The sequence below is a fragment of the Hemitrygon akajei genome, chromosome 1, assembly GCF_048418815.1.
Source record: "Hemitrygon akajei chromosome 1, sHemAka1.3, whole genome shotgun sequence".
Lineage (NCBI taxonomy): Eukaryota > Metazoa > Chordata > Chondrichthyes > Myliobatiformes > Dasyatidae > Hemitrygon > Hemitrygon akajei.
In genome coordinates, this window is record NC_133124.1 from 171471271 (window position 1) to 171487299 (window position 16029).

General features: G+C 48.5%; 1 protein-coding gene across 6 annotated transcripts in view; it reads left to right on the forward strand.

Moving 5' to 3' along the window:
* Window positions 1-12404: 12404 nt before the first annotated feature.
* The window catches only part of cblc (Cbl proto-oncogene C, E3 ubiquitin protein ligase), a 52926-nt gene continuing 49301 nt past the window's right edge, over window positions 12405-16029 (forward strand). For 3 of the 6 annotated variants that reach the window (XM_073054723.1, XM_073054740.1, XM_073054769.1), the window contains exons 1-2: window positions 12692-13021; window positions 13183-13645. In XM_073054723.1, the coding sequence (XP_072910824.1) occupies window positions 12865-13021; window positions 13183-13645 (620 nt within the window). In that variant the 5' untranslated portion in view covers window positions 12692-12864. Of the gene's footprint in view, window positions 12542-12625; window positions 12641-12691; window positions 13022-13182; window positions 13646-16029 lie in introns of those variants that run through there. The other 3 variants (XM_073054750.1, XM_073054759.1, XM_073054731.1) reach the window with 3 other exon arrangements.

The window sequence follows — 16029 nt, forward strand, 5'->3', positions numbered from 1 at the left end:
TCAGAGGATGTGTTCTGGACCCATCATATAAATATTATTGTGAAGAAAGCACAACAGCGTCTCTACTTCCTCAGGAGTCTGCGGAGGTTTGTCATGTCATCAGAAACCTTGGCAAACTTCTATAGATGTATGGTGAAAAGTGTGAAGACTGATGGCTTTAAGGCCTGGTGTAGAAACACCAATGCCTTTGTGCAGAAAATCCTGTGAAAGGTAGTGGATTTGGCCTAGTACAAAATGGGTAAAACCCACCCAGCCACTGAGGACATCTATGTGAAATGTTGCCATAGGAATGCAGCATCCATCATCGTAGGTCCTCACCACCCAGACTATGGTCTTTTCTCACTGCTGCCATCAGGTAGAAGGTACAAGTGCCTCAGGCCTCACACCACTAGGTTCAACAACAGTTACTACCATCAGGCTCGTGAACAAAAGGGGATAGCTACACTCATTTAAAGGCTCCGTTATATTGTTATTTCATGTTCATTATTTATTGTAGTTTATTTATATCTGCATTTTCACAGTTTGTTTATGGTTTACAGTTTATAGATCCTGTTTTCTGTTACTGTTCTATAGATTTGCTAAGTATGCTCGCAGGAAAAGAATCTTAGCATTATTGCATGTGGTGACATGTAAATTTTGCTTTGAACGTTGCCCAGTGTTGTACAAAGCTGTACTGTAAACCCTCTGCTCTCACACCTTGTGCTCAATCTTCCATACACCCCCTTCACCCTTCATCTCCCCATGGCGATCCTTGATCAGGGCCTCAGCTGAACTCTGACTTTAGCCCTCAGCCACACACTGAGGGCCACCTTGCAGTGACCATTTAACAAAGGTTTGGACAAGTCAGGAGGCTTGGACGAGCGATGCAGCAGTTCTCCCCTCTCGCTGTGGCAGGAGCGATATCTCTCTCTTCTTCACAAGTGAGAGAGACAGAGCCTGCCTGAGATGTCGAAGTGTTGGGATAGACACTAGTTTTTATGTTTTGGTCTGTGGGATCAGGAGATTGAATAATGAATTTACAGCAACGTAACATAAGAAAAGCTTAAGCATAAATTCTGCGGAGTTTTTTTTAACCCGAAAGAATACAAAGTCAGTCCCGCCTTCAAACCTCTCCCCTCTGATCTGCAACCCAGTCCTTCTGGGCTTGGACTCATCTGTCCCAGAACACTGAGCAGAAAGTGCCTCCTGCCTGGTGAAGGCTTTTGAGTCAGCAGAGTTGGAGGGGGTGGGGGATGTAGTGGTGCTTTGATACACACACTCTGACTCAGGAAAAGCTTCTTCCTCTTTGACATCTGATTTCTAAATGTACATTGAACCCATGAATATTACCTCACTACTTTTTAAAATTTCTATTTTTGCACTACTTATTTAACTACTTTATATGCATACAGTATTTTGTTTCTATTATTACACATTGACAACCAATCTCACAACATACGGCAGTAATATTAAAACCGATTCTGATAATTTTTAATAACACCAGACAGGGTGCCTTCAGGGCTGCGTGCTTACAGTCACAGACAATCATTCGGGGAATCGCACGAGGTCCTGGTGACGGATTGTGGTCCCCATGTGTAAGGAAGCAATGGCGTGGGGGAGTGTAAGGAATGACGATTGTGGTCCCCATGTGTAAGGAAACGGTGGGAGGGAGGTATACCAGCCGGGTGATTAACAGCTCCCTTCCATTTCCTCACTGGTTAACGGCTATTGTTTGCTAATCAGCTCTGTGTGCATTTTGACTTGGCTGTGGGACACTGGATCCACAGCACTGATCTATAGCTCCAGTGCACTCTGAGTGGGAATCATCCATCCAGATCCTAAACTAAAACCTGGATCAGAACCAGAATCAGAATCAGAATGGGGTCTATTATCACTGACGGTTGTCCTGAAATTTATAATTTGTTGTTTGTGGCAGCAGTACAAAGTAATATGTAAAGATCATTGTAAGTTCAAAGTAAAATTTATCAGAGTACATACAAATCACCATATACAGCTCTGAGATTCATTTTCCTGCTACCACACTTAGCAAATCTATTGAACAGTAACTGTAAACAGGATCAATGAACATAAACTGTGCAAACGCAAATATAAATAAATAGCGATAAATAACGAGAATGAAGTAACAAGATAAAGAGTCCTTAAAGTGAGACCATCGGTTGAGGGAACTCCAGAAATAGAACGAGTGTAGTGATCCCCCTTTGTTCAAGACCCTGATGGTTGAGGGGTAGTAACTGTTCTTGAACCTGGTGGTGCGAGTCCTGATGCACTTGTACCTTCTACCTAATGGCAGCAGCGAGCATGACCCGGGCACTGAGGAGCGTTGTTGATGGAGACTGCTTTTCTACGGCAACATTTCATGTAGATGCGCTCAATGGTTGGGAGAGTTTTACCCGTGATGTACTGAGCTGAATCCACCAGCTTTCGTTAGGATTTTCCACTCAAAGGCATTGGTGTTTCCATACCAGACCATAATGCCGCCGGTCAGCACATTTTCCACCACATGTCTACAGACTTTCAGGATGTATACCGATATTAAATGGAATTTTTGAAGTAATGAGCCTTTCATGAACAGCAGAACAACTTTAGCTATTCTCCAATGCTCCAGTACATTATCCATTGCTAAGGATGATTTAAAAATCTTCGCTAGGGCCCCGGCAATTTCTCCACTTACCTCTCACAGGGTCCGAGGGAACACCTGGGGATCTGACCACCCTGATCTGCCTCAAAACAATGAACCTCCCCTGCTCTGTAATCTGTATAGTGTCCAATACCTTGCTGCTGCCTCACTTCTATAGACCCTGTGTTCATCTCCTGAATAAATACGGCTGCAAAAAATCCATTTAAGATCTCCGCTGTTTTGGCTCCATGCACACATTACAATTCTGATCTTTCAGAAGACCAATTTTGCTCCTTGCGGTCTTTTTGCTCTTACAAATCTCCAGAAGCCCTTAGTATTCTCCTATACCTTGTCTGCGAGAACAACCTTGTGCCTTCTTTTAGCTTTCCTGATTCCGTTCTTAAATGTTCTCTTGGAATTCTTATTCTCCTTAAGTACCTCATTTGTTCCTGCCTGCCCATACCTACTATGCACCCCTTTTTTTCTTAACCAGGGCCTCAATATCTCTCGAAAACCAAGATTCCCTGAAGCTATTATCCTTGCCAGTCCCTGCCTAATTGCATTATAATTCACCCTCCCCCAATTAAATACTTTCCCATAGAGTCTACTCCTAGCCCTAGCCCTAGCCAAGGCCATAGTAAAGTTTGGGGTAAGGGCTGTGGTCACTGACTCTGAAATACTCTCCCACTGGGAGATCTAACACCTGATCCAGTATGGCCTCTCCTCTCGTCGGCCTGTCGATATATCAAGTCAAGAATCCTTCCTGGGCACATCTACTCTCGGTCAGTACATGGAGCTATGATGTTGTGGCCATTATGGAACCTTGGCTGTCACAAGGGCAGGAAGGGTTTCTGGATGTCTGGGATTTAGATGTTTCAAAAGGAACAGGGAGGGATGTTAAAGAAGGGGTGGAGTGGCATTGCTAATCAGGGAGAGTATCGCAGCTACAGAAAGGGAGAATGTTGTGGAGGGATTGTCTACTGAGTCAATGTGGGTGGAATTCAGAAACAGGATGGGAGCAATCACTCTACTGGGAATATCCCATAGACCCTGACAGCAACAGAGAACTGAGAAACAGGTCAGGAGGCAGATTTTGAAAAGGTGCGAAAATAACAGGGTTGTTTTCATGGGTGACTTCAAACTTCCCGAGTATTGATTGGAACCTCCTTAGCATAAAAGATTTGGATGGGGCAGAATTTGCTTCGGACTTCATCCCAGGGCTCGCTAATCACAAGTTTAACCTTCAGGCCCCGATCTTTGGACTCTCATGGACCTCCAGCCCCAATGATCTGAGCCCTTGTGTCTCCTTTGGGCCCTTGCGACCCCTTCAAGTCTCCACACTCGGTCTTCGACATTCAGCTTTGTCCTCCAGACTTTAACAGGTTTGACCTTTGGCCCTTGACTTCCAGACTGGCATCACAACCCCTGACCCCAGTGACCTGGGGGTGGGGGACAATTACCAGAAGGCATGCAGAGAAGGTTCAGAGAAGAAGTGCAGGGCAAATTTTTACACAGAAATGTTGGCTGTCTGGAATGATGATGGTGGAGGCAGAGACGATACAGGCAATTGAGAGGCTTTGGGCACACAACACACAAGAGATTCTGCAAATGCTGACTATCTTGAGCAACATGCACAAACTGCTGAGGAAGGAACTCAGCAAGTTAGGGAGTATCTAGGGAGGGGAATAAACAGTGGACATTTTGAAATACCCTTCATCAGGATTGGAAAGAATTGGGCAGAACTGTTATTTCCCTCCGTTGATGCTGCTTGGCCTGCTGAGTTCATTCAGCATTTTGTGTGCATGACAGGCTTGTGGAGAGGCAGGAAATGGAGAACCAGGATTGGGATCGGGATCAGGTTGTCATCCGGATAGGATCACGATGCGCATGAGGGTCAGAATAAGGATCATACTCAGGCTCAGGATCGGATTGGATTCAGGAATGGGATTGGGTCAGGATGGAGGAATTTGGAGCGGGATTGGAATCAGGATCACAGTTGGGATCAGGATGGTAAGATATGGATGGTCTGAGAAGGCAGCGCTGAGCTCACATGATGGACAACACTGGCCCATGGTGCAGTTGGGGAGAAAGTTCTGGGACTTCGATTCAGTGAAGATGAAGAAATGGAGATATATTTCCCAAGCCAGGCCCGTGTGTAGCTTGGACAGTACCTTACTCCCCTGCTCCTTCAGATGGGATCACAGCCAGACGTGATGGGCCGCTCTATGCTCTCGCGTGCTCTGTGGCCCATTTGGACCCGGAGAATGTCAGCTTACACAGATCACACTGTGCCTGACACCCTGGACTTTGGACTGTGAGCGAGATTTGTCAGGTGTGTGTGCAGCAAGATCTGCGTTGCTGCCTTTACAGGTCGGGGAGGAGCAAACTCTTCCTCTGCCATGGGCGGGGTAGGTACACTCACTCTGCAGCCGTTGCCCAGCTCGGTTCCTGGGGTGATGCCGTGTGTGGGGAGAACGGGAATATCTTCGCTGACCTTGGGAGTGTGGGAAGAATATTATCCCCACAGAGGGGTGTACAGATTATAAACAACTTGTCTTGCATACTGTTTATACAGATCGGCTCATTACACAGTGCATTGAGCTAGAACAAGTTAAAACTATAAAACTACAGAATAAAGTTTAAAAGCTGTCAAGAGAGTGCACTGCAGGTAAATGATAACGTGGAAGATCTGGGAGAGATACCTAGACACTGAGGGAATGGAGAGGTCTGGGTTAGTGCAGGGTGCTGAGGCTGAGGGAGGTTCAGTGTATCCAAGAGAGGTACCTAGACACTGGGGGAATGAGGTCTGGGTTAGTGCAGGGTGCTGAGGCTGAGGGAGGTTCAGTGTATCCAAGAGAGGTACCTAGACACTGGGGGAATGAGGTCTGGGTTAGTGCAGGGTGCTGAGGCTGAGGGAGGTTCAGTGTATCCAAGAGGGGTACCTAGACACTGGGGGAATGGGGTCTGGGTTAGTGCAGGGTGCTGAGGCTGAGGGAGGTTCAGTGTATCCAAGAGGGGTACCTAGACACTGGTGGAATGGGGTCTGGGTTAGAGCAGGGTGGTGGGGCTGAGGGAGGTTCAGTGTATCCAAGAGGGGTACCTAGACACTGGTGGAATGGGGTCTGGGTTAGAGCAGGGTGGTGGGGCTGAGGGAGGTTCAGTGTATCCAAGAGGGGTACCTAGACACTGGGGGAATGGGGTCTGGGTTAGTGCAGGGTGCTGAGGCTGAGGGAGGTTCAGTGTATCCAAGAGGGGTACCTAGACACTGGGGGAATGGGGTCTGGGTTAGTGCAGGGTGCTGAGGCTGAGGGAGGTTCAGTGTATCCAAGAGGGGTACCTAGACACTGGTGGAATGGGGTCTGGGTTAGAGCAGGGTGGTGGGGCTGAGGGAGGTTCAGTGTATCCAAGAGGGGTACCTAGACACTGGTGGAATGGGGTCTGGGTTAGAGCAGGGTGGTGGGGCTGAGGGAGGTTCAGTGTATCCAAGAGGGGTACCTAGACACTGGTGGAATGGGGTCTGGGTTAGTACAGGGTGCTGAGGCTGAGGGAGGTTCAGTGTATCCAAGAGGGGTACCTAGACACTGGGGGAATGGGGTCTGGGTTAGAGCAGGGTGCTGAGGCTGAGGGAGGTTCAGTGTATCCAAGAGGGGTACCTAGACACTGGGGGAATGGGGTCTGGGTTAGTGCAGGGTGCTGAGGCTGAGGGAGTTTCAGTGTATCCAAGAGGGGTACCTAGACACTGGGGGAATGGGGTCTGGGTTAGTGCAGGGTGGTGGGGCTGAGGGAGGTTCAGTGTATCCAAGAGGGGTACCTAGACACTGGGGGAATGGGGTCTGGGTTAGTGCAGGGTGCTGAGGCTGAGGGAGGTTCAGTGTATCCAAGAGGGGCACCTAGACACTGGGGGAATGGGATCTGGGTTAGTGCAGGGTGGTGGGGCTGAGGGAGGTTCAGTGTATTCGAGAGAGATATCTGGACACTGAGAGAATGGAGAGGTCAGGGTTAGTGCAGGGTGCTGGGGCTGAGGGAGGAGATCAGCGAGAGTCATGGAGAACAGGAGGGCAGAGGCCTTGGGAGGGTTGTGGGTGAATATTCTCCTCCTGCCCCAACTCTTCGGAGTTCAGAACATCTCAGAAGGAGAAGTGTTTGAACTGGCTGTCTGCCAGTGCTGTCCCAATGGATTAGATAGGTGGGGGAAGAGGGAGAAGAGGCACAGAGAGGGCAGAAAGCAGGCAAGGGAGGGAAGAGAGGGGGAAGGTGAATAGAGAGAGAGATGGGGGAATAGGAAGGAAGGGGTAAGAGAGGAATAGAGAGGGGAGGGAAAGGGTGAGGGGAGAGTGGGTTGGAGAGGAAAAATTCCTTGGTGTTATTGTTTCAAAAGCTTCCTTCTGGACGCAGCACATTAGTACCGTTGTGACAAAGCACGGCAGCACTTTCACTTTCTTAGAAGTTTGCATAAATTTTGCATGACATCTAAAACTTTGATAAGTTTTTGTAGATGTGTGGTGGAGAGTATATTGACTGACTGTATCATGGCCTGATATGGAAACACCAGTGCTCTTGAACGGAGAAACCTACAAAAAGTAGTGGATATGGCCCCCTCCATCACGGATAAAGCCCTCACCTCCACTGAGCAAATAAAACGTCATAGGAAAGCAGCATCTGTCATCAGGGACCCCCAACACACAGGCCCTGCTCTCATCTCACTGCTGCCATCAGGAAGAAAATACAGGAGCCTCAGGAGGACCTGCACTGCCAGGTTCAGGAACACGTTTACCCCTCAATCATCCGGCTCTTGAACCAGAGGCAAAAATTTCACTCAACTTCACTCACCGCATCACTGAACCGTTCCCACTGAACTGAACTCACCTGCAAGAACTCCTCATCTCATTTCATTGATATTGATTGATTTGCTGTGTCTATTGCTTTTGTTATCGTTGTTATATTTTCCTCATTTTGTATTTGCAGAATTTGTTGGGCATTTTTGTGCACAGTGGTTGCTTGTCCACCACGTTGAGTCTGGTCTTTCATTTATCACATTGTGTTTCTTGTAATTACTGTGAAAGCCCGCAAGGAAGGGAATCCCTGGGTTATAACAGGATTGGTGACATTTGCAGCAGGTACTTTGATAATAAATTTACTTTGAATTTGGGGGGGAGAGGAAGAGAGGAGGGGCAGGAGTGGAGATTAAGAGGAGGCAGAAGAGGGGCAAGGGAGCTGGGGCAAGGGAGGAGAGAGAAGGGGAAAGAGAGGAGGGGCTAGAGTGAAGAGAATGAGGAGGCAGTAGAGGGGAGCGAGAGGTGGATGGAAAAGGAGGAGAGAAGGGTGGAAAAAGGGTTTCATGCTCAAACATTGACCGTCTGCTTCCGTTCACCGTTGCTGCTGAACCTGTTGAATTCCTCCAGCACCTTGTATGTTGCTCCAGATTACAGCATCTCCTCTCTCATGTGTCTCCAGCATTGAATTCCCCCTCCCTGAGGCTGAGAGGAGGGATATTAATGCTGAACAAAACCTTTGGGAAAGGGTGGCTGCGTTAATAGAAGTGTTACTTGCTGCTGGAATTCATCTGACAAATACCCCATCACATCCACCTCCTCACTCCCACACGGGCACAACCATGGGGCGCCCCACCACCTGGAAGTTGCCCTCCAAACCACACGCTGTCCTGACTTGGTGTCCATTCAGCATCACTGGGTCAGAATCCTGCAACTTCCTCCCTGGCAGCACAGCAGGTATGACCCACACCTCACAGAATGCAGTGGGGTGAGCTGGCAGCTCACCACCATCCTTCCACTATGCAGATAACCACGCCCTACAGACCACAGCGGTTCAAGATGGCACCTCACCACCATCCCTCCACTGCGCGCATAACCAACACCTTGCAGGCTGCGGGTATAACCCACCTCATGGACTACAGGGGCTCAAGAAAACAGCTCACCACCATCCCTCCAGCTACAGGGGGGCTGTGATTAAACCACAGAAATGATTCACTGGGATGTTACCGGGACTGAAGGGCTTGAGTTATAAGGAGAGATTGGAGAGGCTGAGGAGTGACCTTATAAAGGTTTATAAAGCCATGAAGGGCAGAGGTAAGATGGACGGTCACATTCTTTCTCCTGGGGGAGGGGGAGTCTAAACCTTCAAGGCAGAGGATGTTTCCTTCTGGCATTGTCCTCTTTCCTTACCAGTCCTGTTTAAGGGTCTTGGCCAGGAATGTTGACAGTTTATTCATTTCCATTGATGCTGCCTGATCTGTGGAGTTTCTCCAGTGTTTTGTGTGTTGCTGAGGCTTTAGGTAAGAGGGACAAGATTTAGAGGTGACAGAGGGGTACGTTTTTCGCTGTAAGGGTGGCTGCACATGGAATGAGCTGCCAGACAACGTAATGAGGAGTGTACAGTTATGTGTTAGTCACTTGCACATGGAGAGGAAAGGGTTAAAGGTACGTGGGCCAAATGCAGACCTGCTCAGGAATGTACTCTGGTTGGCATGGATAAGTTGGGCTGAAGGGCCTGTTTCCCTATTATCTGTCTCTATGACCCAGCATGGACAATTCAATGCTGTCTCAACATTTCAAGCCACATCCCCCAAATCATAAGACCACAAGCACACAAGACAGAAGAGCAGAATTAGGCCATTCAGCCCATCAAGTCTACTCTGACATTTCATTATGGCTGATTTTTTTAGCCCTCTCAACTCCATTCTCCTGACTTCTCCCTGTAACCTTTGACACCCTGGCTAATCAAGAATCTATCAACGTCTGCTTTAAATATACCCAATGGCTTGGTCTCCACAGCTGTCTGTTGCAATGAATTCCACAGATTCACCACCCTCTGAATAAAGAAATTCCTTCTCATCTCTGTTCTATTCTGAGGCTATGGCCTCTGGTCCTAGATTCCCACACTTTAGGAAACATCCTCTCCACATGTAGTCTATCTGTCCAGATGATTCAATATTTGATAGGTTTCAGTGCTTTTTCTGAGCTCCAGTGAATACAGGCCCGGAATCAGAATCAGGTTTAATAGCACTGGCACGTGTCATGACATTTGTTAACTCAGAGGCAGTAGTACAATGAAAAATATTTAAAAATAAATTAAATCATTACAGTAAGTATGTATGTATATTAAATAGTTAGATTAAGATAAGTCATGCAGAAACAGAAATAATTTTTAAAAATGGGTAGTGTTCATGGGTTCAACGTCCATTCAGAAATCAGATGATAGACGGGTAGAAGCTGTTCCTCAATTGCCGAGTGTGCGCCTTCAGGCTTCTGCACCTCCAACAATATCATCACATCTTTTCTTAGATAAGGGGCCCTAACTGCTCACAAGTGTGGTCTGACCAATACCTTATAAGGCCTCAGCATTACAACCTCGCTCTTATATTCTAATCCTTTTGAAATGACTGTTAACATCGCATTTTCCTTTCTCACCACCGACTCAAACTGCCAATTAACCTTTAGGAAGCCCTGCATGAGGATTCCCTAGTCCCTTTGCACATCTGATGTTTGAAATTTTGATAGAAAACAGTCTATGCCTTTATTTCCTCTACTAAAATGCATGACCATAAACTTTCTTACACTATATTCCATCTGCCAGTTACTCTGTGTGAACAGAAAATGGAGAGAGACAAACTGCCATGGAAACTGTCGGGGAGAAGAGGAGGCAGCTGAGACAAAGCCTGGGACAAGGTGCTGCCTCCTGTTCTGGTTGTGGTCAAGATGGTGCCTGTGACCTATTTACAGTGTCTCAGAGTGACAACAGGAAGCAGAGAAAGGCCAATGTTCGACTTCAGCGAGAACTCCAGCTGCTTTAAAACTGACCCAGGTTCGTGGCTTTGACTCAGGCCTCAGGAATCCTTCAGCAAGAGGACAAATAAGCTGGAAGTTTTGTCTCATCCAGTGTTCTGGTGACCGCACTGCGGAGGCTTCTGTGTGTGGCTTGTGCAGTTAAACTTTAACCAGTCCTTCCCAGCCGGCCCCTGATTAAAACCTCTCAACTTCGAAAATAGACTGTGAAGCGATGGAGTACTAGAGAGTGCGGTTCATGCAGACTCGCAAACTGTACAGATGGACTCCACACTGACTCCCGTTAATGATCAGAGAAAAAATACACTTGTGTGGTTCAAGTAAATGCCACAGGAGGTTGTGGAGGCCAAGACTTTAGAAATATTTAAGGCAGAGGTTGATCGATTCTTGATCGGTCAGGGCATGAAGGGATACGGGAGAAGGCAGGAGATTGGGGCTGAGGGGAAAATTGGATCATCCATGATGAAACGGCAGAGCAAACTCGATGGGCCAAATGGCCTAGTTCTGCAACTATATTTTATGATCTTCTGGTCTAAGTCTGTTCCCCCCAAGGTAGTGATTCACATTGAATTGGGATTGGTTTCTTTTCATCGCAGGTACTGGGCTCCTCTTGCATACTGCTCATTCATTACACAGTGCATTGAGGCAGAACAGGGGAAAACAATAACAGAATCCAAAATAAAGTGTAACAGTTACAAGAATCAGAAGTGGAAAGGTTGAGCAAGTTTCTGGGTGGCAGCATCTCTGAAGATCTACCCTGGGCCCAACATATTGATGCAATTAGGAATAAAGCACGGCAGCAGCTATATTTCAGTAGAAGTTGGAGGATATTGGTAGGTCACCAAAGACTCTTGCAAATCTCTACAGATCTTCCACGGAGAGCATTCAGTCTGGTATAGAGGGGCCACGGCACAGGATTGGAAAAAAGTTGCAGAAAGTTGTAAACTCAAACAGCTTCATCATGGGCACTAACCTCCCCAGCATCCTTCATAAAGCGATACCTCAAGGAGGTGGCATCCATCATTCAGGACACTCCCCCTCCCATTCACCCAGGACACATTCTCCTTTCATGGCTGTCGTCAAGGAGCTACAGGAGCTTGAAGGCACACACTCAATGTTTCAGGAACAGCTTCTTCCCCTCTGCCATTCAATTTCTGAACATAGAGTGATTCTATGAACACTGTCTCAGTATTTCCACCTCTCTTTTAGCTCTACTTGTTTCATTTAATGCTCCTTTTGTAATATATACTTATCGTAATTTATAATTGTTAATACTGTGCATTGGAATGTACATCTGCTGCTGCAAAAGACAAGTTTCACGTCGTACGTCAATGATATTAAACTTGGTTCCCAGAGTGTAGTGCTGGCAAACAGTGAGGTGCAAAATCCGAATGAGATAGATTGTGGGGTCAACTGTCGATCTGATCTTACCAGGGAACCGTTCAATTGTCCTATAATATCAGGGTATCAGAATCAGGTTTATTATCACTGATGTGTGTCATGGAATGTGTTCCTTTGTGGCAGCAGTACATAAAATTTGATATTATTTTTAATAAGAAAAATATTTTATATATGTACACACACATAAATAGCACAAAAAGACACCAAAATGATGAGGTAGTGTTCATGCAGCTTTCAGTAATCTGACTGCAAAGGGGAAGAAGGTTCTCCTGAAATATTGAGTGTGTGTCTTCAGGTTCCAGTACAAGTACCCACGATAGTAGCACCAAGAGGAGGACCCGTCCTGGATGGAGAAGGTCTCTAGTGATGGATGCCTCCTTCCTGATGATGCCTTTTGCAGTGGGACGGTTGAGCTGTCTGAGTCTGCACCCGTCCGTGGTTTGTTTTCCTCTCTGGGGAAGCTGTTCTCTCGCCTGGTGGCTGGTGTTTTCAGGCTTTTATATCTTCTGTCCAATGTCTGTGGTGGGTGGGGTCTTCGACTCTGTTGGCTGTTTTACCAGGCGGTGAGAAGCACAGACAGGCAGCCTCTGCTTGCCTCGGTGGCTGCAGAAGGTGGAGGTCACAAACAGGAACTGCAGACGCTGGGGACATGCAGAACCTCAGCAATACTCAAAGGATTGGGCGGGCTCTGTGAGAAAGGCTCCTTGACAGAGGACGACATGTGCGTGTGTTTGTGCGTGTCGGGGGGTGGGGGGGTGTCCTTCCACAGTGACTAGGCTGGGTGGGGTGGCCGTCTCCAGTCTGACTGGTTTCGCACACGGTAGGGTTCCGGGTGAATATTAACAACTTCCCAGGAGTCGGGACCTAACTCCCTATTCCGTGGGGTCACCTAGACAGGAAGTTTTCACAGCCAACTGAACCGTGAACAGGATGAAGGGGACTGTGTGACGGCGTGACACGTTAGTGTGTAAAGTCCTGTGAGAACATTGAGGTGAAACTTGGCCTTTATGAGCCGGTTCCACACAGATTCCAGGATGGGACAGGATGGGAACTGTGGAGGAGAGCGGGAGAGATGCTCTCCAGGACAGATGGGTGAGGAACGAGGTGACTGGGTCGAGGTCCGAAGTGTATCCGGGGAGTGCGTGTGTGCATTCAACGTGTGATAGTGAGCTCGGTGTATGTCACTGTGCAGAGTTCGTGGGTATGTACAGAGTGTACATGGGCTGTGCGTGCACCGAGTGCCCTACCTGGTGTATTTCCACACTGAGGGTGGGCATTACTGGGGCTAATGAATAGTGTGCTCACTTCTTTCTCTCCTTTTGCTTCCTCATCAACCCCTCTCTCCCTCCGTCCTCTCCATAGTCCCTCCCTCTCTTCCCTATTCCCTCCCTCTATCTCCTCCTCGGTCCCTCCCCTTTCCCCTCCCTCCTCTCCCTGTCGCCGCGTCCGTCCCACACTCCCTGGCCGGGCCGAGCGGAGATGGAGTGAGTATGATATCGGCTGGCTGGCGGCTGCCCGCGGACCCTCAGCGGCGGAAGGCGAGCCGGGTGCAGGGACAGCTTCGCAAAGTAGCCCAGCGCTGCCAGAACCCCCGGCTGCGGCTCCGCAACAGCCCGCCTTACCTGCCCGAGATCGCGGCCGCCACCGCCGCGCACTTGGACCGGGTGCTGGCCGAGTCGCGGGTGCTGGCTGAGTCGCGGCCGCGGGAGAAGGGCCGTCAACACTTCGAAAGCTGCCTGCTGAACCTGGCGTCGAAGTGCAGGCAGACCAACGAACTGTTTGAGGATGCCGGCGAGCAGATGTTCCAGGAAAACTCGCAGGCACGGTGAGTCGGGCACAGCAAGATCCCAGTGCACACCCTCCCCTGTCCACCTCCGCCCTTCCTGTTCCACCTGTCTGTCTTCTCCCCTGTTCTCTCCTTCCTTCTTTTACCCAATCTCTCTCTATCCTCTCCACCTCTCTTCTCCGTCTTCACTTATTCTGTCTCTCTGGCTCACTCATTCTCTTTCCTCACTCCTTTTCTCTGTCCTCACTCACTCTCTCTCTTTATCTCTCACCCTCTCTCCTACTCCTATCCTCACCCTCACTGAGACAGTACTGGCAGATATCAGACCCATCATTTTTCCTTGTGTGACGTTCTGAACTCCAAAAATCAGCCCAGAAGGAAGCTATTTGGCCCCTCTAGCCATGCTAATTACCCCCACAACCTTGGCTAATTTGCTTCCTCAGCCCCACCTCCCTGCACTAACCCAGTCCCCTCGACTCCCTCAGAGTAGGAATCTCTCTCACATACACTGAACCTCCCTCAGCCTCTCCTCGCTGCACTAACCCTGTCCCCTCAATTCACTCAGAGTCGGAACCTCTCTCAGCTACACTGAGCCTCTGGGAGAGGTATTCCCTGAATTTCCTGACTTCCAGGTGAAGCAATCTCACCCTGTATCCATACAGAATGGCAGATCCCTCATTCTGGGACTGGGTCCCCTGGTGCTGGATGCCCCAGCCAGGGTTAGCGCCCTCCTCACCACCCGCCCCCCCCCCCCCCCCCCCATCAAGCTCCTTGTATTTCAATGGGATATTCTCATGTTCTATCAAAATCCAGGGAGTTCCAGCTGACTCTCATACAGCATAGTAACAGGCCCTTCGGCCCATTGAAGCTATGCTGATCATCAGGCACCCATCCTGCACTAATCCTATTTCATTCACCCAGTCACAGAGCACAGAACAGTACATCACAGGGATGGGCCCATCTTGTGTGTGCAGAACTAATTAGCCCACTAACACACTAAATCCCTTCTGCACAATGTCCATTCCCCACACGTTCACGTGTCTGTCGAGCACACCAACCCCTCTGTCTACACACTGTCGATATCCCTCCTTTCTCCACACGTTCATGTGTCTATCTGGGAGCCTTTTGAATATCTCTGTCGTATTTGCCCCCACGCCTTTCCCTAGCAGCACATTCCATGCACCCACCACTGTGTAAAAAGCAGACTGGCCCTGTGAACTTGCCCTTTCTCACCATAAACACGTACCCCCTGGCATGAGACGCATCCACCCTGGCGGAGAAATATACCGACTGTCTGATCTACCTGTGTCTCTTATAACTTTATAAATCTCAGTGTCCAATGCCCCGGAGAAAACCACCCATGTTTGCCTCTTTTCTCCCTGGATTCTCCCAGGGAACAAGACCACTGTACCAGGAATTGATCTGGTGCATCTCCTCTGGAAGTCAGTTCTCTGTCACTGAGACCAGACATGTGCATGGGACAGAATCATAGACACTCTACAACCATCCTCCTTTGCTCCTTCTCTCTCTCTCCCCTCCCTCCCCAGTACACTCTCTTCTGAACTCCTCTATCTGCTCCCACCGTCGGGCAATGAACGTGTTTCCCAGCAACTGGAGGACGGGTGCTGGTCGTAGTGTTTGTGGCAGTTGTAGCTGGTCAAAACCAGAGTATCGCGTTCAGTACAGGAAGGATGTCGGTGGTGGGGGCACATGAATGAAAGATAGTCACAGACCTACTGCAGAGGCTACAATTGCTTCCCTGTGAGGCAGAGCTAAGAACACATTAACTGAAGTGTCTCAGAATCGGGTTTACTATCACTGACTAATGTGAAATTCGCTGTTTCATGGCTGCAGTACGGTTTCAGACATTAAAAAAAATTACTGTAAGTTACAGTAAAACAAGTAAATGTGTGTTACAAAAGAAATGTATTCATGGGTTCAGGGAGCTTTCAGAAATCTGAAGGCAGAGTGGAAGAGACTGTTCCTAAAATTTGGAGTGTGGGTCTTCAGGCTCCTGTAGCACCTTCCTGATGGTAGTAATGAGAGGAGGACATGTCCAACATGGTGAGGGTCCTTTGTGATTGGTGCCGCCTACTCGAGGCATCGCCTTTGGAAGATGTCGTCGATGGTGGGGAGGCTAGTGCCCACGATGGAGCTGTCTGAGTCTACAACCTTCTTCAGCTTTTTCCAATTCTGTGCGTTGAAGCCTCCAGATGGTGATGTAGAACGTTCTCCATGGGGCATCTGTGGTAATTTGCTCAAACTTTTGGTGCCATATCAAATCTCTTCAAACTCCTAAAGAAGTATAGCCTCTGGCATGCCTTCCTCGTGGTTGTACCAATAGGCTGATGGAAACTCAGAGATGTCGACGCCCAGGAACTTAAAACTGCTCACCCTTTCCACTGCCGACTCCTTGATGAGGA